We start from the raw sequence: 25,009 nt of genomic DNA on the forward strand, positions 1-25,009 counted from the left end.
TGGAACGAAAATCGCTAGAATTTATAATGTAAAGAATGTTCTATGCACATTCGTAGTACGTCCCTTAGGTACTAGTCCTGTAAAGGGTCTGATAGCATCGCGCGACGGTCTTTGGTTGTTTGGCACACATCCCCAGCGGCCAAAACAAACCCGTCTCCACCGGGCTTCCCTCACACGCTTAGTCTACCTTACTCTGCTTCGCTTCTCTTCTCGGTCGACCTATCTACGTACTGCCCTACCTTACCTACTCTGCCTGACCTTACATACTACCTACCTTCACTTCAACTACTGTGCTCCCTGTCATCCGACGTCCAGCCTCCTAAGAAGTCTCCGGACTCGAACATTTTGCCTGTCATCTTACCTCCTGTACAGCCTTGAGGTATTCGCCTCCTATCATTCTCCTACTGCACGTTCCTTGACCGTTGCTCTCTGTCACACGTACAATGGCTTCTCTCTAAGTGAGGATCCTGCCCTTCGAGACGTGTAGCTAGTCGTGTGCTCAGCCTAGAGTGCCCCTCTTGTGCTGGCACCTCGACCTCCCGCGTTCAGCTACAACAAAAAGCGCTCGTGTATTGTTACCATATGGCAACAGTATTCATACCACCTTCGCCTCAGAACTCCTTTAATATGTCAACCCGCCGACCTCTCGCCAACGTGCCGAATGCTACCAATTCCCCTCACAGGGCGGGTCTTGTCCCTGCAAAGCGTCCCCGGACAACGAATGCTCCGATCGATATACCCTACGGCCAGCCTCCTCCCAAGAAACAAGTGATCGATGGATTGGATCAGGACTCACGTTCCCCAGCCCGGGTTAAATCGAGCACCACCGATTCCAAACTCTTCACACGGCGTTCGACCAACGCACAGCCAAGTGCCTTCGAAAAAAAATTGGTGGCTGCAAGGGATAAGGAACGGCAAGCTCTGCTCAAAGGAACGAAACAGGAGAGGCCATCAGCAGAGTCGGTGGATTCTATTCGGCAATGGCAGAGACATTACCGAAAGGCGTTTCCACACTTCGTCTTCTACTTCGATGCTATTTCAGAGGATATCCGTGCCAAGTGCTCGAGGCAGGTTGTAGCCCTCGGAGCTGTAAGTGTCCCTTCAACCTTGATCCGATAATGACTCGTTCTGTCTCAACATGCTTGTCCCTTTCCTGGGATTGGTCCTCTGCTGTTCATATGCAATGGAGGAATAAAGAAATGGCTGACTGAAGTGTATAGAGTGAGGAAAAATTCTTCTCGCGTGATGTCACCCACGTCGTCACATCTCGTCCTATCCCGCCTGAAATCGATACTGTGACTCCTGCAGAATTGAACGCTACATCTGCTGATCAGACACCGGTTGACACCGTCAACCCGTCCTTGCTGGACAAAACCGCAGACACACACCTCCATATCTCCTTGAAGACGGACCAGCGACGTGAGCCAAGCAATATGGATGTTTTATACCGGGCTCGTCGGATGAAAATGAAGATATGGGCTCTTGAGAAGTTACAACGTATGATTGCTGCTATCAACGACGGGGATCCCGGTGGTCACAGCGGTCATTCGCGCAACCATATTGCTGTTGGTGGGAACACTAAGGCCCGCGGCGAGACAGACCTGTCACAGGTCTTACGGAAGGAGCTCATCAATGGTCCTTCGGACCGGGACCCTCTGTCGTCGTTAAAGGAGCTAGTGATGTTCAAAGGACCGTTCATCTACATCCACGATATGGATGAAAAGACCAAGCCTGTCATGGTGCGAGAATATCCCAAAGTTGCAAGGAGGCAGGATGGTATTTGGCCACAATTCAGAAGCGCCCCGCTGGGGAAATGCCCTTTCATCGACGAACCTCCCAGCAAGAAAGAGATTGAAAGGCAACGGGCACGCCAAGAAGAGAAAGAGAAGAAAATTGCTCCAAAAGCTCCTGCTATTAAAGAGGTACCTAAGTTCGACGCACCCGATGTAGGCCCCGTGAACATAGACAATCTGGACACGTCGAATGAGACAAAAACTGGCGAAAATGGTTTCGAACCAGCACAGCGGACGACGCCAGAAGACGTACAGAGGCCATTGCAGACCAAACCTGAATCACCCAGGAAAAGCTCCGAGAGTTTCGTCCCCCCTCCGCTCCATCGGACAGGGCCATTTTATGCTGGTCGTGAACCTGCCGCGTCCGGTATGCAGCCATCAAATATCACGTCTGCTATTCGGTCGCAGATGGTTTCCTCCACCGCCGCTGCACCTGGTGCCAAAGCTGGGTTGAGCAAAGAAGTCCATGAACTGAAGAGGAAGGTACTCGAGAAGAGCAACGGCGGTTTGTCAACCGGCACAGTGCTGTCTCCCCATCCCACCACGTCTACCTCAGCCACCCTAAAGATGTCAAACTACCAATCGAACAAACTCTGCCAGGCGAACACGCAGGAGAAGCTGGGACACGTGCAAGAAGAGGACACTACTCAGTCCGAAGGGAACGGTGTGGCTAAGCGACGGACTGGTCTTCGAAAAGTCCCCGTTCCAAAGAAAAAGGAAAGAAGGAGAGACCCTAAGCCTGGATACTGCGAGAATTGCAGGGACAAGTTCGATGACTTTGAGGAGGTAAGAATCGTTCATGTTGAAAGGGTTTAACAACGGCTAATCTTTTGTCTAGCACATCATGACAAGAAAGCATCGCAAATTCGCAACCAATAAGGCGAACTGGGCTGACCTAGATTCACTGCTTGAGGAGCTGGAGAGGCCTCTGAAGGACGAGTACGACTACGAAGATTCAGTTACTTCCTGATCTAGCGGATGCGTGACTATGTGTTTCTTCCTTGCGGCTTGCTTTTCTCCAAGCAAGCGAGCTTGTCAAGAAAGAATCGGTTATAGTGAGCTCAGCACGACTGCATCAACTCCTCTCGCAGTGCCAAATATGAATCCATGTGCGGCGATATGCACACGCATCACATCATTCGTTCATTTTTATCATTGACTTTACGTCGATGTCACTTTTCATATCCCTTAGTCATGTTTACTTCTTTTACCGCTTGACGGTCCATTGTATTTCATATCTACCAGATTACCATATTACCATACAGCCGGCGTCCGTTGGATTTTCTCGCGAGGTTTCGATGTCGCTGCAAGGACATCACGAACCAAAAGCACGTCACGGCCTTTAAGCGACCACTTTTGCATACTATATCCGGAATGAAGAAAACGAGACGAAAAGCGAACGAATTACATATTTGGAGGTTGGCGACGCGGAATCCGTCCAGCATGCTGCATGCGTGTACCATCCCCCGTACCATGTATGCAGAAGATGCTTGAAGGTTGGGTTGGCCAATTCATCAAGCTCCTTGTTTTCATCATATTCTTTTTCTTCTCTTCTTTTGCCCTCGAGCATTTTCATCGGCGGATGTTAAGGGGTGGGTTGGTGGGTTGCATAAGGCTGAATGCATATCTAGGTGGCTTCGTCTTTTTCTCGTTCCATGGCATGTCTGCTTATTTTCCCCATGTGGCTCGTTGTCAGTTGTCATGGCCACCGATTTCTAGCCACCAAAATAATCAAATAGCTTTTTCTCCACCTCGTCCTGCTCTGTACATCGTACACTTGAGTACTACTGCCTGCAGTAAACGGCTATATCCGAGCCTCGGCTGCATGATATCTCGGAGCGGAATAAACTAATCCGCCGGCGGAGAAGGGCAATCCACTTTAGCACCAATTGACCAATCACAGCACAGAAATACGCCGACCGAAACACCAAGGGATGCCCTACTAGGTAAACACCCGGCAGAATGGAACATTAAAGGTTAAAAAAGTGTTGCACGCGCGATCGAACTCTCCGAATGCTACAGTCTACGCTGCATAAACCAGCACGTCCGGGAGTTTATAACTCGCGACAGAATCATGGGATGAGGACTGTGATCTTTCCCCTCATTCAGACGCTCTTAAATGCACTACAAAGTTATTATTTCTTCCGAACCAAGGTAGTTTGCATTTGAAGTAGGTACTTTCAATAAGATCGAGTCTTATACTTTGCTCTTTCCTTCTCGGGTAGTGACGCCATTGTTTCGACGTTAATATCAACGTCGCGGCGTTTTCTTTGCCCCTTCCCCACACTCAACCTTTTATGATCTTTATCTCTTGGAGAGTCGGCATACACTTCATTCTATCAGTTATGGCTTCGTCCCGGACAGCGACACAGCTGACGCTTCCGTTACGATCGCTTGCCAGGGGGTTCTTGGGGCGGCCTGGTTCATCTCCCCGCATGCCCTTCGTCCTTCCTGGTAGCTACATCCAAGCCCGTCTTGTTCCCTCACCATGCACGCCTCAGGTTCGACATAGTTCCCACTCGCCGCTGGGGGCGACACCGGTGAACCCGCGGAAAAAAGTGACGATGCAGACCCTGCGGAGTCTCTACAAGAAGGGAGAACCGATCACAATGCTCACCGCGCACGACTTTCCAAGCGGCCATGTTGCCGACGCAGCTGGGATGGAGATGATCTTGGTCGGGGACAGTCTGGCCATGGTTGCCCTTGGGATGGAGGACACGAGCGAAGTGTTAATGGACGAGATGTTGCTGCATTGTCGGAGTGTAGCGCGCGCGGCTAAAAGCTCTTTCACGGTTCGTAAAAGCTTGTCGGTGTGTGGTTTGTTGTGTTGGAGGCCTTGGCTGACGCGTGGATATTTATAGGTTGCAGATCTGCCCATGGGCTCGTATGAAGTGTCGCCGGAACAGGCTTTGCAATCGGCCATTCGCATGGTGAAGGAAGGTCGCGTACAGGCCGTGAAACTTGAGGGGGGCGAGGAGATGGCGCCGACCATTAAGCGGATTGTGCAGGCTGGAATCCCTGTCGTGGGACACATCGGACTCACCCCTCAACGCCAGAATGCTCTGGGAGGCTTCAGAGTGCAAGGAAAGTCGACAGCCGGCGCCTTACGGTTGCTCAAAGATGCTTTGGCCGTGCAAGAGGCTGGCGCATTCATGGTTGTAGTCGAAGCGGTACCGGCTGAGATTGCTGCGATCATTACTAAGAAGCTCTCTGTGCCCACTATTGGTATCGGCGCTGGCAATGGCTGTTCCGGACAGGTCCTGGTGCAGATAGATATGAGTGGCAACTATCCTCCCGGCCGTTTCCTCCCAAAGTTCGTCAAGAGATACGCCGATGTTTGGGGCGAGGCGATCAAAGGAATCGAACAGTACAGAGAAGAAGTCAAGAGTCGCGCGTACCCCTCGCAGGAGTACACTTACCCGATAGCCAAGGAGGAACTCGAGGAATTTGAGAAGGCTGCTGACCTGATCAAGCGCTCCTAGTTTTCGAGTTCCAACCAGATGTGCTCAATGATCACCTCTTCAATATTTCTTCAGTTTCCTGCGCTTCGTTTTTTGCCCTTATCACGTCAAATTTATGGCATTGTGGGCTCAGATGATACCACGTCTTTTTGATGATTATGACCATTAATGGAATCATTTGCGGCGGCTGCTTTATCTTTTGCATCTCGGAAATTTACCCACGAAGTGAACCCACTTGTTTCCCTCATGTCTGCATGTTGTATTGCAATACGTGCATCTGTTTTATTAGCCGAATGCTGGCGTCATAGAGTACGAGACAATCAATTGATCATCCGTCTTGAAACACTAGGAAAGTTTTTAGTCTATACGTTCATAGCAGAAGCGCCTGTAGCAGGAATACTCACTCTCCATAAACCTCCAACACCTTCATCTAGCCCCGGAGCAAAGACGCTGTTGACGTAGCAAAAGACAGAATCTGTGTCTTTACAGTCGAGCTTTTTCCTGAGGAATTTGACGACTGTTTCGAATTTCTGCGACGCACTGATCTTGAAAACCCGATTTTTAAGAATAGGCGCTGAAGGAAGCGGCTGAAAGCGAACAGTCACTATTCATGGTTAGACGAAGACGCAAATTTCAGGTCCAAGTGATTCTATTGATGATCCTGAAATATATCCACATGCATATTATTTACCTTTTCCTGTATCGACAGCCTCCGCATCCGCCAAAGCTCGATGGGCATCGCGCGGTAGGCTGCTAAGCACCACCGAGGCGGACATGGTCATTGGTAAATCCGCCCCATGCTCATCATCCGGGATAGGGGTGCTTCTGGTATTTGAATCTGAATCTGGTCTTTGGCTAGCAGGTCTATGACTGAGTCTGCTTCCAGCTACTTGTGGGGACCTTGGATTTGGAGAATCTGTCCCCGGGGGATTTTCTGGTGATGGAGAGTCCATTTTGTGGTATGCGCTGGGGGTATTCGCTGGGATTGATGAGGCTATCACTTGAAGTCCGTAGATGATTGTGAGATGATGAAGGGTTTAGAGGAGGTTGTTGTTGCACTTGAGACAGTTGTTCGGTGGATCTACGAGCTAATTTGTACCTTAGCTCTAGGCTAGTTGGGTTCGGTCTGACCAACATGGCTCACGTTCTCTACCAACAGTGTAGCGTAATACCATGAGAAGTAATATGGATTAAGACTAAGATTAACATCTCCATTCCTTCGACTTGATTTCCTGATATGCAGTGGAGTAGTAGTGTACAACAATAACGGTTAGATGTCACCCTATTCTGGATGGATCACAAGCACCATCTACTGACGTAGTGACTCGTTATCGATGGCTGATAACCTGATAGTCAATACTCCACTGAAAGGCCCGGTTGATGACGCTAGCCCATCTACAGATCTATCGGTCTGGCGAACCGAATAGCGATCGATTTTGTTCTAAAAGAATAGGCTATTTCGGCTGAGGGAATCCAAAGCACAATAATATTTACTCAGAGAGAATTAGGGAGAGAAAGGAAGAGATCTGGTAAAACAGGAGAGAAAACGACTACTCCTCGCTGAGTCATCCCGGGCCACATGACTGCCCAACCAAATGGTGCCATCACTCGATAATCATTTCTGAGTTCGCCTGACGGCTATAAGTTACTAGTACTAGTCTTCTCTGTAGTGACTGGTTCCCCATTTCTCCGTGCCATTCTGTTAACTATATCTCCTTGACCACCACCTCCTGCTTCCGTTGTACTGCCCTGAGATTCTAGTACTACTGTCATTTCTCAAGGATTCTCGTACCTCCCGGTTTTTGTGTTACTTTCCGTCAAGTCTTTCTTTGATCGCGCGCCGTTGCTCGTTATCTTGCCCCCGCTCATTGCTTCCCCGCTCCGGTCTTGGAGAACCCTTCGGGCACGACTCTCTCAAAGTACTCAATCGCCTTCAAGCGATTTACCCCCTTTTCACAATCCATCTTTGGATATCATAAGATATAAGGCTATAGCAGTCTACAAGTTTTCAAAATGAGCAGCCCAAAGCGAAGGATCGAGACCGATGTGAGTTCAATCAAAAGATTTCTTGAAGGACATGGTTCACAAATGAGCAAAAGCTGACAAGTCGCCTTTTTCTTTTTGTATAGGTCATGAAGTATGCTAGGATTCCTCTTGAAGACAACCCAACGGACACAAGCTAACCGAATGGCAGGATGTATGCCACACCCCTCTCGAGAGCGTCCATTGACCCTGCCTTCTGGAAGTCACATATACTTGCAGATTCGAGCGAACGCTTGTCGAGCTTCCTGTCGGCTCTTGGACCTTGCTGATATGTTTCCAGGTTGATGAGTGACTACGAGGTGACTTTGGTTAATGACAACAGTGGGTAAAACGGGCTTATTTTTCTGGATTTCTCTACTAACTTTGGATAGTGTATGCTGCGGTTCCTAGACTTCCATTACCAACCAACCATCAGTGCAGATTATTGACTGATTATTCTCGGACAGGCAAGAATTTTACGTGCGCTTCAAGGGCCCTGAAGAGAGTGCGTCTTGCCACTTCCCTCAAAGCTCCGCATATACTGACCAATAATAGCACCGTTTGCTGGCGGTCACTGGAAGATTCACGTCGAGTTGCCCGATCAATATCCCTACAAGAGCCCGAGCATTGGTTTCGTGAACCGGATCTTCCACCCGAATATCGATGAATTGTGAGGCATCCCAACAAATCGCTCAAAGTCCGTCGTTAACCTCTCATTTTACGCAGATCTGGCTCAGTGTGTCTTGATGTCATCAACCAAACCTGGTCGCCGATGTACGATATGATCAACATTTTCGAGGTTTTCCTCCCTCAGCTCCTGCGGTACCCGAACCCTTCAGACCCGCTCAACGGCGAGGCTGCTGCGATGTTAATGAGGGAACCCAAAAGCTACGAGGCCAAAGTAAAAGGTGTGTGTTACAATGATCGGCTCAGGACAGCACTTACTGATTGGATTGACAGAATACGTGGCCAAGTATGCTAGCAAAGAGGCAGTTGATGAAGCCGGAGAGGATACAGAGTCCGAAGATGAACTAAGCTCGGCTGGGAGTTACGAATCTGGTGGTGAGGAACCAGCTGGTACGATGGATGACGTGTAGATCAATCGTCGGAATCTTGGTCGGTTGCTCAAACCCTGTGCGCATTCTGTTGCATTATGCCATCTATTTTCCTATATTCACCTGTTATTCTATCGGAACAAGGCTGGCGGGCGTTACTGGCGGAGTTATCACTGATTTTCAAGACCCAACTGACGTTTGCAGCCGCTGCGCCAAGGTCAAGGTCACGATTTGCTAATTAGCAATCGACTGGACTTGGCGAACTGTCTGCTCTCCGACGTTGTGTGCATCTGGATTACTCTCTTCCTCTGTACTCATGGTTCCTTACAGCATCTAGTAGTATATGCATGTTGATAAGCCAAGATTATTTATACAGTCTCCGCCTCTGCAAGAATTGCAGTAAGATCAATTTTCTGAAGATGGAGACATTACTCGAGACTACGGATCTGCTCATAGTGTTGTGCTTGCACAGACATGCCCATTAGCTATGCCACTATCTAATAACACGATACTGCCTCTTGATATGAGGAGTGTCAAAAAAAAGGAATCTACCCAAACATGATGAATATGCAACACAAAGGAAATGTATACCTGACAAGTGCAGTAATAGTAAGAGAGGACGCAAGGGGGTATTAATCGTCGTCAAGCAACGGGAACTGAAAGAAAAGAAGGATTGGCCGAAATCACCCGACAAAGAAGCGAAAGAGTCGAAGTCCGCAAGCGAAGAAAGTAGAAAACACCCGTCGGCCGGCGACCCAGTAGAACGAAGAAAAGGAGTGCAGCGTAGCAACGTGCGATCGTGCCCCCGTCATCCGCAAGTTTCACGTCACCTTCAGAACTCCAAAGACATCTCGGCCGTTTGTCTCATCTGTGTTCAGACCTGGCCGGGCCTTCTTCCCTTTCCTCGGGTTGATGACAACCTCTCCCCAGTGCTTGTGGGCGATGCCGTCGGTTGCGGTGCCAGACTTGGACGATGTCGGTGACTTCGACAGGTCGCCTGTGATTATTTTGACGGGGACGTCGCTGCTCGAACTTGCTTTTGAGGTCACGGAGCCGTGTAGTGTTGCGCGTGGTTGGAGATGGGGTTGCGGTTGGAGGGACCAGATGTCGATGACGGACCTAGGTGTCTGGATTAGCTTCTTGTTCGGGAGTCGGTGGTATACGGCCAGCTTGGAGACGAGGGAGCAGCAGATAACTACTCACTCTGAGGTTCGCTGGCAGATTGCTTCGAGGGCTTCCCGTTCGCGCTTTATGTTCTCTGGGTCGGGGTTGTTGATCTGATTCGCGTGGTTGAGAGCTCCATAGCCGTAGCCGGACTGGTAGATATCGTCGTCCAGCAGACGCGAGGACTCGGCCTAGAGAACCGGACCGTTAGTATGCCTGTTTGTGGATTTGGAATCCATGACCAGCCGCATCATGCGATTGCGGCGGCATGGTCCTTTCTCTGTTTGGTGCTGAATCACAATTACATACATCATGGCTTTCCCGGCGATTTAGCCCAAGGCAAGAAGCACAGGCGCCCATTGATCTCGATGTATTATAAAGCGGTGATCGAGTCTCGAGTGCCGGGTAGTAGGATAGTCGCACGAGCTTCGCAAAGGAAAGATCGAGTCGTAATGGATATCCGAATGACGGAAAAGATAATGTAAGGAATGCAAGAATAACAAAGTACAACTATCAACCGCGGCAGGAAACCGACGGGTGATGCTGGGAAGGTGAGGTATGGGGAACTCTCTGAGTCGCACGAGCACCCGCTATCAACTGGATTTGTGAAGGAATCCGGTGTTTTCGATTGGTCCGTGCGCCTCCATGACATTGAACCCCAGATCAGGCTCATTCTTCATCTGCCCGCATTCCTTGCTTGATATTTGGAATCCCGTCACATTCCTTCATCAGACTAAAGATCTGGTGAGAAATCTGATCTATTGATAAAAATCATCCCTGTGATTTGACTATCTATCGATGCTTTGGATCAAAATTCATGCTTTTTAGGCCCCATCAAGCATCACTAGCGGTGCTCTGAGATGCCATGATTTTCTACTACCTGAGTTAACCACACAATGATAGCAAGCTTATCTTTCGTTATCTGCCAATTGTTCTCTCAATCTAGTTCCTTGGTCTTCGACAAGGCTCTTCCTGATGCCTTATTTTCTCGGAATCTTGCGGCCCAGTCGCACTGCCCATGAAAATGGGCTTTTTCGACAAGGAAGCAGACGATCACTCCTTTTTGGGAACTAATTCAAGAAACGGAGCCACCTCTGACAGCGATATGATCTAGACTCTGTACGGAAAAGCGCTACAACCCTGTCACCTCTGTTGTTGTGTCTCCTCTTGCTCATGGCGGACCCCGCATTATAATGCCCCTCCCTCAACAGCTCAGGCTCTTCTACGTATAATTATCTAGTCTCCTTCAAGCGTGCTCATATATAGTCACCACCCAACCCATCTAATATATCAATCATGCCCGGACGGCTCGAAGGAAAGGTTGCCATTGTGACAGGCGCCGGATCAGGCTTTGGCTACGGCATCGCAAAGAAGTTTGTCGAGGAAGGCGCCAATGTCGTCATTGCAGAGCTGTCGCAGCAAAACGGAGAGAAAGCCGCAGCCGAGCTGAACTGCAAGTTTGTCCTCACCGACGTGACGAGGCGGGAGTCCTGGCAGGCATTGCTGCAAGCAACACTGGATGCATATGGGAAACTCGACATTGTCGTCAATAATGCTGGGGCGACCTATAGCAATAAGCCCACCGCCGAAGTCACCGATGCAGATTTTGACCTGTGCATGAATGTCAATATCAAATCGATCTACCTGTCCACGAGCGTCATAGTGCCGTACTTTCTTGAGAATAACCGGCCCGGGTCGTTTATCCAGATCTCATCGACGGCTGCACTGCGTCCTCGTCCAGGCTTGACGTGGTACAATGCTTCAAAGGCAGCTGTAAGCAATGCGACCAAGACTATGGCCGTCGAGTATGGGCCCAAGCAGATTCGTTTTAATTGTGTCTGTCCTGTCGTTGGTAGTACAGGGATGTAAGTATAAAGCTGCGCACCGCTGATGCAAAGACTTGAAAGTGACTCACATTGCAACATCTTTAGGACACATTTATTCCTTGGTAAGCCAGATACTGAAGAAAACCGCGCTGCTTTTGTTTCAACTGTGCCGCTGGGTCGGCCCAGTACTCCTCGGGATGTTGCGAATACTTGTTGCTTCCTCGCGAGCGATGAAGCGGAATTTATCACGGGAGTGAACTTGGAGGTAGGTACCGACACCATTTGGTTCAAATCAGCACTAACTAATGGCTACTGGGATTCAGGTGGACGGCGGTCGTTGTGTTTAGTCTATATATATAGCAAATTTCATAGTGGGCCTACGTCAAAGTTACACCTTTTACAGTTTGTGTATTCATATTGAATGGTGGTCGGGGGTCACCCTCAGCGAAATTTCGCCCAGGACATTAGTGGTCAGTGGAAGGAGAAATTAAAGGTAGCATAGAGACAAGCTATGGCATGTATATATATATCAGTATCTGGACCATACGGATTGATGAACGTGCATTCCAGATAGAAGCTACCTTTCTTCACAGAAATAGGCAATCCTATTCACTGCTCAGATTCTATCAAGGAATGAATGAGATTAAGAATATCAACCATAGCTTAGCTGGGTTTGATGCACTTGCAGATCGCCGGGATCGTGGCCGTAGAGATGCCCCGGGCGTGGAAGAAAACCGATCCACAATTTTCGGAATCAGCATTTCGCTCCGCACGAAGAGCATTCTTGACCAACACAATCGCCTGGCAAGCAAAAGGGGCCCTGACACAGCTTTTTCAATGGCCTAGATCTTCATATAGACACTCGCAAAATTCCATCGATATGTTCGACCTCCCAGACGCAAAACGGTACCGTGATTTCCAAATCTAGCTGTCCATGCCTTGACTGATTTTGAACCTGCTCTACAGCGTTCGTCGCGATGAACTCCTCTCGCGAGATTCGACTTCACGCTCACCCTCACCGCAACCGGACTCATCGTTTCAAGACATCCATCAGCGTTTGGGCGCGCTCCTCAACCTTGATGCATTGATAGCGCCTGCAGAATCCACCGCTCCAGCACCCAGATCACAGGAGGACGGCCAGCAACAAGAAGATGAGGAGCAGGAATTCGAGTTCCGTTTGTTTAGCGCCCCTGCTGCGCCAACAGCTACAACCAAGGACGAGAAGACGCCTGCGACGGAAGGTCGAGATAAAGCAGTAAGCGGGGGTACCCAAAAATTGAGGATTCGGTTACGCTCGCCGACACCTGGAGCGGTGGATGGGGAGGGACGATTTCTTAATCCCTTCCGAGGGTGGCAGTATTACTTTACAACGCCGGAGCTGCTCACTGGGTCTGGTGCGAAGCAGGATTCGGCTTCGACTTCGACCATCAGGAGGAAGCAATTCGAGGAAGTCGCTGTGACCGGTCAGCAGATGCTGGGTTGGTCGGAGGTGTCCTGGGTACGTGTTGGACTTTCTATCGACTCACTTGGGTTTTATATGGTTTGCTGATTTTATGTTTCGCGCAGCCCGGTTGCCATCTACCATGGCGAGTGATCCATCTCAAGCGGCAGCATACCAAGTTACCTCCTGCATCTGCAGATCCGACTGCAGTCGCGACTATTTGCGTTACGGACCCTCCGTTGAAAGACCCTAAATCTCGAAAGAAGCCCGGCAAGAAGCGACGTATCCAGTTGCGGAAGCGAGTAAAGTCCGCAGAGGAGGAGAAGCTGAAGGAGGCCGAGAAGCGAAATCGCAAGAACCGGGAGAGGAAAATCAAACGGAGACAGAAAGCACGAGAATTGAAAGCTGCGGCTGCAGCTGCATCGGGACAAAGTCAAGATGTCGCGGAAATGGAGATGAAAGATGCTTCTGATGCGAGCGATTGAGAATACTGTTAACGGACTGCCGTTCGTTTGCGATACTCTATGATTAACCTGCAATTCACTGAACTGCGATGGTCTACCATGACTACAATAGTGAGAGCACTAAGATGGCGCTTGTCATCACGCGAGCTACAGCGCTCTAATTATCTGACCGAGGGAGAGTATAGACAAAACGAGGGGTATATATGCAACGCAAACACGGCAACGACAACGACGACGACAATAAAAGAAGGTCAACTCAACAAAAGAAACATTGGGGTATTATGCGGCGACTGTCCGCTACTGCGAAAACATGAAAACGCGAGTAAATATCGAATTCAGAGGGACTGTTACTAGATTTCGTTCAAAAATGATATCTGGCGAAAGGCAAACGATTATTTGGCTTCCTCGGCTATTTTTGGTCAGCATAATCGACCTCGATCTTCCAAGACCCAGTTACCTACTCTTGGGCGGCTCCGCAGTCTCAGCGGGCTTTCCAGCAGCAGGCTCAGCAGCCGGGGTTGGGACAGCAGGGGTAGTTTCCGCTGGAGCAGCCGCGGAAGTAGTTGTCTCCGGAACACTGGGAGCAGCAGCAGTAGCGGCTGTCGTGGGCTCGGGAGCAGGAGCCTCTGTCTTCGTCTCGGGGGCTGGGGTAGTGGAGGGCCCGGGCTGCGTCTCGGTGGGTTGTGTTGCCGCCTCTGTTGACTTATCTGCTACGGCTGCGTGCTCTGCAGAGTATTAATTCGTGTGACATTGGGCGAGACTGGATGAAGCAACATATAATGGAACAACGTACCAGGCTTAGGGTCGGTAGCAGGAGCTGGCTCTGCTGTCTTGGTTTCCGTGGCAGGAACAGCGGCCGCAGCAGCAGCGCCAGCGGCCGGTACGGTTGCTGGTTGTTCTACAGGCTTGTCCGCAGCCGGGGCAGGCTCAGTTTGTTTGTTCTGAGCCTTCTTCTTTCTGCGTGAGAAAATGGCCTTCAAGCCCTTCTTCAATTGCTGAAGAGCATCAGGAGCTGATCAACAGGTCAGACAGCGGCTTAGGAGAGAGCCGGCGGAGCTGGGTTCACATACGGACACCGGGCATCTTGTAGCTGGAGAAGAAATTGTAGCAAGAGGCGGTTAGAGTAGCGAAAAAGGAAAGAAAGGAAAAAACCTTGCTGAAGACGATTTCGCGCGTAGATCTGAAACTCAGAGAGAGAAAAGGAAGAGATGAACTTCCCAGCAAACGAAGGCGAAGGTTATATTATGACTGTTTTGATGGCTTGCCCAACACGTGATGGTTGGGAGGTAATCCTCCTGTCTGTACTCCATACTCCTTTTCGTTTTATCCCTTGTCCAGAGCTGGTTAGATTCGAGCTGGCTGAATACTGCTTTCCTTTGATTGATGAAAGAAATCCTTGGCTAAACTTGAAGCACAGCCACGCGTATGCTCCAGTATCAAGAGCCAAGATCAGCTGGCGAATTGCTATCTATGCCTACTCAACTGTCCTGTCCAGGCGGTTCATTGATTGGTCGTGGAGCTAAATACCAGCTCCAATTCTCCGAGAATAAAGTCCATTACGGGGTAGATCGGCATAAGCTATAAGTGTGGGGATAACGGCAAGTCGCCTACATTTGACGAAACAAAAGGGGGAATAAAGGCTACGGAGATTATCCATCGTAAGTATTGATGACACGCCCCCTCGAGTCTACCGGGTTAGAGTGAGAGAAACAGCTCCGATCGATTCGTTTCCTCATCTGCAACTCCGTTGCCCATGGACAACAGCATTTAAAAGGATAGTCACAAAGCTCGACATTGCTCGCCCGAGTTATTCGTCCCATTGAAGAAAGCACAAGTGAAACCCCTCCGTCACACCAATCGTTTGTCACTCAATTTCTCAGACTCTGGAGCGCTTAGCGAAACAATGACTTTTCTTATTACATTGTCTCACATAGGGAGTGAGGAGATTGCCTCAATCTGAAATGAAACACCAACAGGAACACTGGGCAACCAGCAATGGCGTCTGAGTCTGCAACCTATCCTACAGCTATTAGTCTAGTATCTACCGGGCAATTATCCTGATTAAGCATGGACAACACGACAGTCGCAATCTCCGGGAATGAACCGTGTCTGCTGTGTAAATAGTGTCCCCTAATTGTTCTCTCCAAACTAGCAAGACTAAGTTAGCAAGGGGAACCAGAACGGAGCATCTCAGAGATGATCGCAGATGATGGAGATCCTCGGTTCGTGGAACCAGGGAAAGCATCTACTATAGAGTTGAGAAGCCGAATCAAAGCCCGAAGGTAAAGGACCGATGATATCATGGTGAACATGTAGAGCACAGAGTCTATCTTTGGCATTATCCCTATTTGGCGAAATTATGAACCGTTCACACAACAAGAGCTCGCATAGCTCAGTTGGTAGAGCGCATGACTAGTAATCATGAGGTCAGCGGTTCAAATCCGCTTGTGAGCAATTTTTTTTAGTTCTTCTTTTCTCATTTTTCAAATTATCCAGCTAAATTTCAGCCAAAATAAGAACCTCTGGCTTCGCCATTGAGTAGCAAAATAAGTGGGGGAAAAAGCAAAAAAAGTAAAAAGGGGGAAAAAGGGAGCGCCGCGGCACCTTGCATGCAAAACAAACGTGATAACCAACTACAAAATGGCCCCTCTGGTTGTCAGGAGGCGAGAAGGCGCCAGGCCAAGCGACGGGCATCGAAGTCGCGACGAGACCTTTTGTAAAGCATGTTGCTTTGTCTCGTTCTATTCTATAGTTGTCTTCGGACTGGGCTACTAGGATTTAATTTCATAGTTAGGCATCATCGCCAATTTCGCCCTTGGCGCCTGTTTACAAATTGAAAAGACTTCATTCAGTACTTTCAATAAACTAATCTCGACAATATTTCCCAGCCAATCAGCTCGCATAGCTCAGTTGGTAGAGCGCATGACTAGTAATCATGAGGTCAGCGGTTCAAATCCGCTTGTGAGCAAACCTTTTTTTTTTACCCACTCTCTTGTTTTCCAGAGAGTGTCGGTTCTAAATAACTTTAAATCTGGTGAAATTATCTGAAGAGGGCCCTACCTTGCTTCTCTTTAATTACAAAGTATCATTATCAGAACATTGAATAGATTTAAATAGACATCTTTTTTAAATCAATTTCCCTCTAGATAGAGTCCGCTTACGTCAGAGAAGGCTGATTTACTGAAGGATTTGGTCCAATGGCGGTTTGATGACTTGATTAGACAGAGTTAGTCTCCACAAGCTTATCAGTACCTAGGTATCTCCATGGCTATGCCAAGGTGGGCTCTTTTCAGCAAAGAGTTTAGATAACTGTTACTGGCTCAAGCTTGCTCACATCCAGAGCCGAGACATCGGCATTGGGCTCAACTTCAGATAAAGAATGCGGTCCGACCACTCCACAGTCTCAGAGCAGACACCGCTCCTGAGGGAACAGACTCAACCCCCAGGCATTGACACCCATGAACATGATGACAGTGCAGTCGACCCAGGGCAGGAGCCCACGTTCAAGGAACTAATTGTGATTCTTGGATGTATATGGTTAGGTGTCTTCCTGGCTGCATTAGGTACTTGCACCCTCGCCTGGCTCGGTGACAGGCAGTGTTTGAGTCTATAACTGACCGCTGCAGATACAACAATCGTTGCAACTCTCACTGCGCCCATTTCGTCATCGTTCAATTCCTTCTCTCTACTTTCTTGGCTAGCCAGCTCATACCTGATCTCCAATGCTGCCTTTCAACCGCTGAGCGGCCGATTGACTGACATCTACTCGCGTCGCGCTGGTTTAATTTTTTCGAACGTGTTCTTCGCTGCCGGGAACTTGATATGTGGTTTGGCCAAGAGCGAAGGGACCATTGTACTAGGCCGTGTTGTGGCAGGAATTGGAGGCGGTGGTCTGACGGCCATCGCGACATTTGTCACATCGGATCTGGTTCCTCTTCGCAAACGAGGTGTCTGGCAAGGTATTGGTAACATCTGTTATGGAGCTGGAAGCGGGCTCGGCGGTGTTTTCGGAGGATGGATCAACGACACTCTGGGATGGAGATGGGCTTTCTTGATACAGGTGCCCTTCGTTGTCGTATCATGCATCCTTGTTGCCGTGACAGTGAAGATACCCGTCAAGGAAACTGACACGGCTAAGTTGAAGCGGGTGGACTTCTTAGGAGCTATCACGCTGGTCATTACACTTGTCTTGTTGCTACTCGGACTTAATACCGGAGGTAATCAGGTGCCATGGACTCATCCGTTGATCCTCACGACATTGCCGCTTTCCGCTGTGTTTCTCTTCATCTTTATTCACATCGAGGCAAACATTGCGTCCGAACCAGTCATCCCTGTGCGTCTGCTCCTCGACCGGACCGTATCCTCGGCCTGTCTTACCAACTGGTTCAGTACCATGGCGATCTTCGGACTCCTCTTCTACCTCCCCTTATACTTTCAGGTTGAGGGCCTATCGGCCACTGCCGCTGGCGTCAGGCTGATACCCCAGGCGCTTGGGACATCCCTTGGCTCTCTTGCTTCGGGGTTTCTCATGCGTGCTACCGGACGGTACAAGATACTTAACAACCTCTCCATGATTCTTCTCGTCGCTGCAGGTGCCCTGATCTGCACTCTGAACCTGGCAACACCTGCTTGGATCCCTTTCGTCTACTTCTTCTGCCTGGGCACGGCCTACGGCAGCATGCTCACCATCACCCTTGTGGCACTTATTTCTGCTGTAGACCACGAACACCATGCTGTCATTACTTCCGCATCCTATGCATTCCGCAGCACAGGCAGCACAATCGGTATCACCATTGCATCTGCAGTTTTCCAAAATATCTTGAAGTCAGGGCTGTGGTCGCGCTTCGGCGATCGTGATCATGCCCGAGAGATTATCTCACGCATCAGGGACAGTCTGGACGCGATCCATAAGCTTCCCGAGGGTTGGAAGGCAGGAGTTTTAGACGCATATATGGATTCTTTGCGGGCGGTTTTCCTCACATTACTTGGACTCAGCGTCTTGGGGGCCTTGGCCAGCATGGCCATGCGGGAGCACAAGTTGCACAACAATCTGGCCCGAAGGGACGGTGAATAGTTATGCTATCCGTATTCTACATAGACAAGTATATACTGTGTGTATATATATATATATTTAAGTAGGCGCTAGATAAGCTGCCGAGTGTCTCCTAATGCAGCTAGTTTCTGTGCTACTGGCACACCGTAATTATGTTGTGGTTTATATCAACCAATCAGAGCCCTGAGATTCCACATGATCTCTGTCCCCGCCGATAGCCGTACAGTAGGTACCTTACAAAAGGGCGGCCCATGAAGTCTGCGAGGGTCTTACGATTGCTTGTTTTGCCCCCAAGATTTCCGTGTTGTATCAGAGTATCTTTCCTTAGCCCACAGCGCTCCAGGTATTTCGAGTGGTTTCTCCACAGTCTTGACACAGCGACTCACTTTCGAACGGTTGCGGTAGCGGTGGCGTCACAGACGGAGCATCGCTGATAGTGCGAGAAGACGTGGCGACACCAAGTTTCAGCGAAACGGGGGACAAGGTGACCATAACAAGTTTTCTACAGCAAATTGGCCTGGAACCGAGAGCTCTATCCTGGGAACCGTCGAGTTAACTTACGATCCACTTTCTTGCGTTGTTCTTGACCGCTTTCTTGGACCATACGACCAATTCGAGTCTATTAGCTCACTCGTCTCTTGACACGTTCGAGCCGTTATTGTCAAGCTGCATTAAAGAGCAGACATTGGGCGTTGCCACCACATTTTACATGGATTCAATATCATTGCCTATGGAAGGAGAGCTTTTTGGGCTGCAATTGAAGTAACCTGATTTCATTGGGCTCTGGTGTCAATACGTCCTGGTTACCTTTTTGGCTTCCTTGTCGCTTTTACTAGCAGATTCTCCTTCGCTCGTCTTCGCGGAGTAGAGGTGTACGGCGAAAGCTCGGGTCATTGAATTACCCTCTTTGAACCCTTCTTGGCGTCCGGATAGTCTCTTTGGACTTTTCGATTTGCTCTTCGGACCACAAAACTTTGCTCCGTATCAGTCAACTCGTCACTACCTTTCTCTAGCCGATTTCAGCGGGTGTTGGCCATATTCTTGGCATGGCAGTGGGGTTACGGCCGGATAGTCCTACGAAATCTGGTGTTTTAGCGGGTGTTTTCTCAAAAAGCCTCCTGCCGACTGAAATGGAGATTGATGGGGAGACTGAGGAGATATCAACTCGGCAATCGACATTTACCAATACCAGTTCGAACGAAGTCGTGGAAGATGTCGCCTTTTCATCGGAACGCCGCCGAAGGCGCATATTACTGTCGACGGAAAGCGTCTTTGTCGATAACATACTTCCCTCCCTTCTCCAGAACCCGGATATCGAACTACGGCTGATCACGGACGAGCCTTCGGCCCTCTTAGCAGGCGCAAACAAGATTCCTCACTACATGGATACTGTCGATAGTCAAACATTTGAGAAGAAAACCGGTGCCCGAAGGTGGCTTAAAGCCAAGGCAGCAGAGCTCAGTGAATGGGCTGATGTGCTCCTTGTTGCCCCAATCGATGCTGGAACTCTGGGGTCGATGCTATTTGGCCTTACCAACACATTGACGCTGGCGCTTCTTCGTGGTTGGATTTCAACCAAACCTGTCATCCTTATACCCGGAATGACTGTTTCGGAGTGGGAACATCCTCTTAGCAGTAGACAGCTGGCAGAAGTCGACCGATATTGGCCTTGGGTCAACATTGTCAGACCAGCCCTCTGGCGGTCGAACGGTCCCGAGGAACTCGTTCAGTTACATTGGGATGGTCTAGGAGAGTTACACGATACTATGGAGCGGACCCTAGGGCTGTCTTTCGCTGAGTCCTCGACAATTTCTGGACAGGCTCTCGACTGTACACAACAAGTAGTCCCGTCAGCGACCAAACAGTCGGCGAGTGCAATTTCAGCGGCACAGCATCTTCGGAAGGGCGCGCGATCACTACCTCTCGAGTTATGGCTTAACATATTCGAAGAACAATTGCAAGATTGGGAAATTGCCAAAGCAGTTGGCATTCCTACAAACCTGCCTGTGCCTAAGGAATGGCAGTCTCACCTACTCAAGATGTCTACTCCGGCATCTCTGGAATACACGATCCTAAGAGGGTCCTTTGCTGCTATCAAAAAGCGTATAGACAGCCTACCACGGTGGAAACCGCTGTCAGACTTAGCCTGTCACCTCATCTTCAAGTTCTCACGAACTGACGTACTGTCATACTTGACGGAGAACCATCTTGATCTGCTATGGACTACATCTCGCCTAACAAAACTGCCGTACCGCGCGTCGGCGATATACGGGAACCCCAAGATCTTAACATGGTGGCAGGAGGCACCTGCGCTGCCGAACAAGGATTACAGTGCCGATGCGATGGATGGAGCCTCTCGCGCCGGCTTCGTCGAGGTGCTCGAATGGTGGCGAACATCGGGACTCGAGTTACGGTATACGGAAAGAGCACTCGAGTCTGCCAGTGCCGAGGGTCGAGCAGCGGTGCTTGAATGGTGGAAGAATGCCTCTGCAAATGCTCCATCATCGAATCCTATCCCGCTGAAAGTAGGAAAATCCGTTTTACTCGCTGCACAGTCTGGTCGAGTGGAGTCGCTAGCTTGGTGGGATGCTTCGGGCATTCCGTATAGTCACGCAGAGTCCGTTGCCCGCATTGCCAGCACTCACGGCCATGTCCATGTCCTAGACTTCTGGTACGGGCTAAAGGGACCCAAGATGATCTTCGACAGTCAGGTGTTGGTTGGACCGACCAAGAACGGACATGACAACGTTCTGGAATGGTGGCGCCGCAGTGGTCTGCGAGTGGAATTCAAAACATGCGACATTGAAGAAGCTCTCGAGGATGCGGACCCTGTCTCCGGCGCGGAGGGACGCGTCCGTCGGTGGTGGGCTCGCAACGGGCTCAACCTGGGCGTTGGAACAAGCGAATGGATGAAAACTAAAGTGCTCTGAATTCTGCCCATTCGTTTTCATCGTGCGTCTGATTCTGCTGCTTCCTATATTCATGACCCAATCATTCGAGGAATATACCCAACTTGTTTTGCTGTAGATTACGGCGTTCTGCACACACACATACATACATAGCCTCATGAGAAATGAACTAATGATGTCAATGGATCTTCACATTCACTAAACCTCCCATCGAACAATATGCTTGATCTCCGAGGAGTCCATAAACTCTTTGATCTTCGAAAATTCCTGGAACCCTTCTGACTGGGCAAAGTCGAGATGCTGCTGTACCTCTGTCCACCCACTAAACAGCACAAACTCCTCCTTCCCTTCTTCCTTCTCAATCTTCCACCCCTTGAAGATAGGTAACGGCTTCGTGAACTCCTCTAGATGATGCTGCGCCTCCCCGAAAACCCGGCTAAACCCCTCTTTCTTCTCAGCGCTCATGAAATACCGCCCCACAGCGACAACAGGTGCTTCGGTCAGTAACTCCCCCTGTCGCACTGCATCACCATCCACATGAAGCAACCATACCAGCTCCATCTCTCCCGAGAGCTGTTTCATGATTTCCTGATTTGTAGCCGAGGGAATCCAATCTTCGTAGTGCTGTTGCGCCGAGTCCCATCCTCCGATGAGGTAGATGAGCGAGGGATCCTCGACTTGGAAGAAAATACGGACGGGGTAAGAGGAGAATTCGGCTTGCGCTTTGATGCCTTCGAGGAGGAGTGCTTTGAATGATGCGGAGGGAGGCTGAGATTTTAAGCGCAGGAGCGCGATTTCGGTGACTGGGGCGGTCATTTCTTCTCTTCGGATACGTTGTGGTAGTTGGAGTGATTGCTGATCAGAGTCAGGAGTTAGAAGTAAGATGTGTCGTTGTCGGGATTGCTGTGCCTTTTTATATCACTGAGTCATGGCAGGAAGGGTTACTCAAATGTTGACTGCCGTTTTCCCAATTGGGAGATGCTGACGTCGAAATGGTGCCTAAATAGTTAGGGTGGAGGCGTTCAACCTTTCGCGTAGCGTACGATGCGAAGACCGAACGAAACTACATGAGCTTTGGTTTGGGTTCAGTTTGAGCAGATGAGATGTCATTCTTGCGACTGCATCCTCCGGTTCAGCTGCTCGATACTGAGAATCGATAATAGATGCAATATTTCACTTGCACTTTGTCAACGCTCCGAGAAAGTATACATAAGAGCAGACTTGCAAAGATCGCCTCCATTTCTAGAAATTCATTCCTTTAAGCCCATACAATAGCTAAGAGCGTGCTGCTGACTATAAATAACTCGGGTATAATCCGCCTGAGCGATTTTCTAAACCGTTGATGCTAATTGGTCCCCCTTCATTTTCCTTCCCCTCATTAACGTCGAAATAGTAGACATGGAGAATCATCAGAGGCATAAAAAGTATAGGGAACATGGCGTTACGAGCGAAATAGAGAAGACGGTTTCAAACTTCTCTCCTATACAGGAATTAGGTGGAACTATGCGTAGCAGGGAGACCGTAAAAGATACATACCATGTAGGCTCAGTCTTCTCAAAACCAGGGGTGCGGATAGCGTTTCTGTCGCCAAATGGGTTGTTCTCGTCGTCGTCGTCCTGATCGGTCTCGGACTCACTGGCACTAATGTACTTGTGCTGCGAGGATGACGGTACGGATATGCTCAAAGGTCGAGGAGGCCGAGGAGGTTTGGGAGGGTTAACGACCAGTCCGGCAAAAGATTCATTGAGATCGTCTCGGTCAGGAGACCAGCCGCTTTCAAGCACATCCTGGTCACTGTCGCTATCATAGTCTATACTCTTGTCCAGGACTTCGAACGCCATAAGAGCAGTAACCAGCTCCTCATTGGCGTGGATAAGACTTCCCAGATATTCCTCGCTCTCAACATGCTGAATGTACCGGAGAATCTGCCGTCTAAGGAGCTTGCAGGTCTCAAACCGGTTGAGACATTCCGCATCTTCGCTCACCCGGTGCGTTTCTCGATTCACACGCTTGAGCGCATTCAGAAGGTTGGTACTAGCGACCGAGGAAGACGCGAGTGTCTGTAGCATCTCCGGCTTCTCCTTCTCCAAATTGAACGACCTGTTAAGTATTTTTTTCTCCTTTTCTTTCTTGTCTCTCTTGAAAGAAGATTTGCTCGATGTATGTTTGTGCTTGGGACTGCTTAAGACAGTGCTAGGGCCGTTTCCTACGGAAATAGAGACCGTATGGCCCAGTTGCGGCTCAGTGGTAGTCGTATTACCAGTATCACGGAGAACTTTCGCCTTGGCCTGGGTGGCGGGCTGTTTGCGCTTTGGAAGCTGCCGGTAAAGTGCTGTCACACCTCCCATCCCCGGTGTGTCCTTGTAGGATACTGCCCATTGCCCAAAAAGTTGCTTGCACTTCTGCTTGACCAAGGGATCAGATACTGGATCGGTGGCTGCGATTCGTAGACGTTCCAACAGTGGTTCATCTGCGAACTCTCGCAAGAATCGATCTCCGGCATTCTGTATCAGAAAGTCAAGAATAGTAAGAGCTCTCAGCTGGCGATGCAGATTGCCATATTTACTAGAGAAACATTAGAATAAGTAGGACTGAGATGAAAGGGATAGATAGCTGAACTGACAGTTTCTTACGCAACGCACGACTTGCTTCAGTCGGTCCGCTGCTCTGAATGCGAATCGCTTCGATGAGGTCGACAATTCCACTCGAATCTTCAATCTCGTATTGCTCACTGGTGAGCACTTCAATCTGAACGGTCACAGCCGAGTATGGTTTCTGCGCGAAGTATCGTTAGTTCTGCATGGCTTTCCATATGATCAATTCCAAAGAACTTGATATGCAAATCCCCCGGACAGACTCTGATGACTTAGATATGAAGCATCAAGAATTCTGCGACAATTCCTATATCAATGATCAATGCTCACTTACTGCTGAGTGGAACATGACGTTGTCATTCAAAGGTCTTATTGGGTAAATAAGTATCAAGGCAGTCAAAGCGCACAATGATTTCCCCAGGCGAACTCAGTGTAACTCCTCTTTTGACAAGCTCGGCCCTTGTGAGACCCAGAGATCAGTAGTCGAGGAATTAGAGCTCGTTTTCTGCAATGTCGTGTATAGCTCCTAAATCAGCGTCTCGGCACAATTATGAAGTTAGGCACAGCAATAGCCAGACGGTGACGTGTTAGGCCTGTTAATCCGACCGAGGCCGTCGTGTGCCCTGGCGGCAGTGCTAAAAGCCCAACACACGAGCACGGTTGACTAAGAAAACGAGGCTGGTTCGCGCAAGGCCCCGAATGCTAGGCCTTTCACGCCACTGATGAACAATGCAGCAGTAATTTGAAAGGGTGGCGTATATGACTATCTACAATTAGGTAGACATCATCTCTGTCGTCCAACTCTGTAGATAGCGATACGTACCCCTACTCCTCCTTCCCCGATTAAGGACCTATCTCGTGATTGCCCCTCTCCCGCACCCCGAAGTAGTTTAGGGCGGGGAGAGAGGTGGGAATTAGATGCCTGGATGCCTGGGCTTTTCCGAATGTACGTCCGATTACGCTGATAAAAACAGTCAGGAGTAGATAATTCTATATGGATGATGACTATCACTGCAGGGGATTGATGACTGGGGGCGATCTGGAATAAGGAGTATTACCAGAGCACTGACAATTGCTGCTGAGCAGCATCTTACGTATGCCTTCTTCACCTTCCCAATGGGTCCTCGGTCTATAAATGCGGCTGATCGCTCCTCAGTTCGCCAGTCGTCCTTTTCAATCTTCTCCCGTTTTATCCTCTGCTCCACTCTTCTGCTCGGAGTCAGTATC

General features: G+C 49.4%; 11 protein-coding genes and 2 non-coding genes across 13 annotated transcripts; 9 read left to right on the forward strand and 4 right to left on the reverse strand.

The window, feature by feature from the left end:
• Nucleotides 1-627: 627 nt before the first annotated feature.
• Asppvi_008522 (protein serine/threonine kinase activating protein nimO) lies at nt 628-2,763 on the forward strand (the record flags this gene model as incomplete). Its single annotated transcript, XM_043304390.1, has 3 exons — nt 628-1,089; nt 1,221-2,579; nt 2,632-2,763. The coding sequence occupies 3 exons, from the start codon at nt 628-630 to the stop codon at nt 2,761-2,763; spliced, it is 1,953 nt and encodes a 650-aa protein (XP_043160325.1).
• A 1,375-nt stretch (nt 2,764-4,138) lies between these two features.
• Asppvi_008523 (3-methyl-2-oxobutanoate hydroxymethyltransferase ECM31) lies at nt 4,139-5,275 on the forward strand (the record flags this gene model as incomplete). Its single annotated transcript, XM_043304391.1, has 2 exons — nt 4,139-4,585; nt 4,655-5,275. The coding sequence occupies 2 exons, from the start codon at nt 4,139-4,141 to the stop codon at nt 5,273-5,275; spliced, it is 1,068 nt and encodes a 355-aa protein (XP_043160326.1).
• A 264-nt stretch (nt 5,276-5,539) lies between these two features.
• On the reverse strand, nt 5,540-6,207 carry Asppvi_008524 (ubiquitin-like protein ATG12; the record flags this gene model as incomplete). The annotated part of the gene is made up of 3 exons (XM_043304392.1): nt 5,540-5,599; nt 5,659-5,858; nt 5,946-6,207. 3 exons carry the CDS (start codon nt 6,205-6,207, stop codon nt 5,540-5,542), a joined length of 522 nt encoding a protein of 173 aa, XP_043160327.1.
• Nucleotides 6,208-7,267: 1,060 nt separating this feature from the next.
• Nucleotides 7,268-8,373, forward strand: Asppvi_008525 (E2 ubiquitin-conjugating protein UBC8; the record flags this gene model as incomplete). Its single annotated transcript, XM_043304393.1, has 7 exons — nt 7,268-7,300; nt 7,384-7,391; nt 7,578-7,622; nt 7,744-7,781; nt 7,832-7,946; nt 8,003-8,184; nt 8,237-8,373. The coding sequence occupies 7 exons, from the start codon at nt 7,268-7,270 to the stop codon at nt 8,371-8,373; spliced, it is 558 nt and encodes a 185-aa protein (XP_043160328.1).
• A 779-nt stretch (nt 8,374-9,152) lies between these two features.
• Asppvi_008526 (LAMTOR1/MEH1 family protein) lies at nt 9,153-9,855 on the reverse strand (the record flags this gene model as incomplete). The annotated part of the gene is made up of 3 exons (XM_043304394.1): nt 9,153-9,450; nt 9,535-9,686; nt 9,805-9,855. The coding sequence occupies 3 exons, from the start codon at nt 9,853-9,855 to the stop codon at nt 9,153-9,155; spliced, it is 501 nt and encodes a 166-aa protein (XP_043160329.1).
• Nucleotides 9,856-10,791: 936 nt separating this feature from the next.
• On the forward strand, nt 10,792-11,668 carry Asppvi_008527 (oxidoreductase, short-chain dehydrogenase/reductase family; the record flags this gene model as incomplete). The annotated part of the gene is made up of 3 exons (XM_043304395.1): nt 10,792-11,360; nt 11,427-11,586; nt 11,645-11,668. The coding sequence occupies 3 exons, from the start codon at nt 10,792-10,794 to the stop codon at nt 11,666-11,668; spliced, it is 753 nt and encodes a 250-aa protein (XP_043160330.1).
• Nucleotides 11,669-12,201: 533 nt separating this feature from the next.
• Asppvi_008528 (DUF2011 domain-containing protein) lies at nt 12,202-13,247 on the forward strand (the record flags this gene model as incomplete). Its single annotated transcript, XM_043304396.1, has 3 exons — nt 12,202-12,227; nt 12,288-12,819; nt 12,888-13,247. 3 exons carry the CDS (start codon nt 12,202-12,204, stop codon nt 13,245-13,247), a joined length of 918 nt encoding a protein of 305 aa, XP_043160331.1.
• Nucleotides 13,248-13,618: 371 nt separating this feature from the next.
• On the reverse strand, nt 13,619-14,309 carry Asppvi_008529 (uncharacterized protein; the record flags this gene model as incomplete). The annotated part of the gene is made up of 4 exons (XM_043304397.1): nt 13,619-13,635; nt 13,688-13,951; nt 14,020-14,238; nt 14,297-14,309. 4 exons carry the CDS (start codon nt 14,307-14,309, stop codon nt 13,619-13,621), a joined length of 513 nt encoding a protein of 170 aa, XP_043160332.1.
• A 1,298-nt stretch (nt 14,310-15,607) lies between these two features.
• Asppvi_008530 lies at nt 15,608-15,680 on the forward strand. The gene has a single exon. It is a non-coding gene; the product is annotated as a tRNA-Thr (tRNA).
• Nucleotides 15,681-16,121: 441 nt separating this feature from the next.
• Nucleotides 16,122-16,194, forward strand: Asppvi_008531. Its single transcript has one exon. It is a non-coding gene; the product is annotated as a tRNA-Thr (tRNA).
• Nucleotides 16,195-16,605: 411 nt separating this feature from the next.
• On the forward strand, nt 16,606-18,300 carry Asppvi_008532 (MDR family MFS transporter; the record flags this gene model as incomplete). The annotated part of the gene is made up of 2 exons (XM_043304398.1): nt 16,606-16,789; nt 16,853-18,300. 2 exons carry the CDS (start codon nt 16,606-16,608, stop codon nt 18,298-18,300), a joined length of 1,632 nt encoding a protein of 543 aa, XP_043160333.1.
• A 1,025-nt stretch (nt 18,301-19,325) lies between these two features.
• Asppvi_008533 (uncharacterized protein) lies at nt 19,326-21,209 on the forward strand (the record flags this gene model as incomplete). Its single annotated transcript, XM_043304399.1, has 1 exon — nt 19,326-21,209. One exon carries the CDS (start codon nt 19,326-19,328, stop codon nt 21,207-21,209), a length of 1,884 nt encoding a protein of 627 aa, XP_043160334.1.
• Nucleotides 21,210-21,386: 177 nt separating this feature from the next.
• Nucleotides 21,387-24,131, reverse strand: Asppvi_008534 (LSB5 family protein; the record flags this gene model as incomplete). Its single annotated transcript, XM_043304400.1, has 4 exons — nt 21,387-22,043; nt 22,721-23,753; nt 23,812-23,963; nt 24,117-24,131. The coding sequence occupies 4 exons, from the start codon at nt 24,129-24,131 to the stop codon at nt 21,387-21,389; spliced, it is 1,857 nt and encodes a 618-aa protein (XP_043160335.1).
• Nucleotides 24,132-25,009: the final 878 nt, after the last annotated feature.

Source organism: Aspergillus pseudoviridinutans, assembly GCF_018340605.1.
Source record: "Aspergillus pseudoviridinutans IFM 55266 DNA, scaffold_6, whole genome shotgun sequence".
Classification (NCBI taxonomy): Eukaryota; Fungi; Ascomycota; class Eurotiomycetes; order Eurotiales; family Aspergillaceae; genus Aspergillus; species Aspergillus pseudoviridinutans.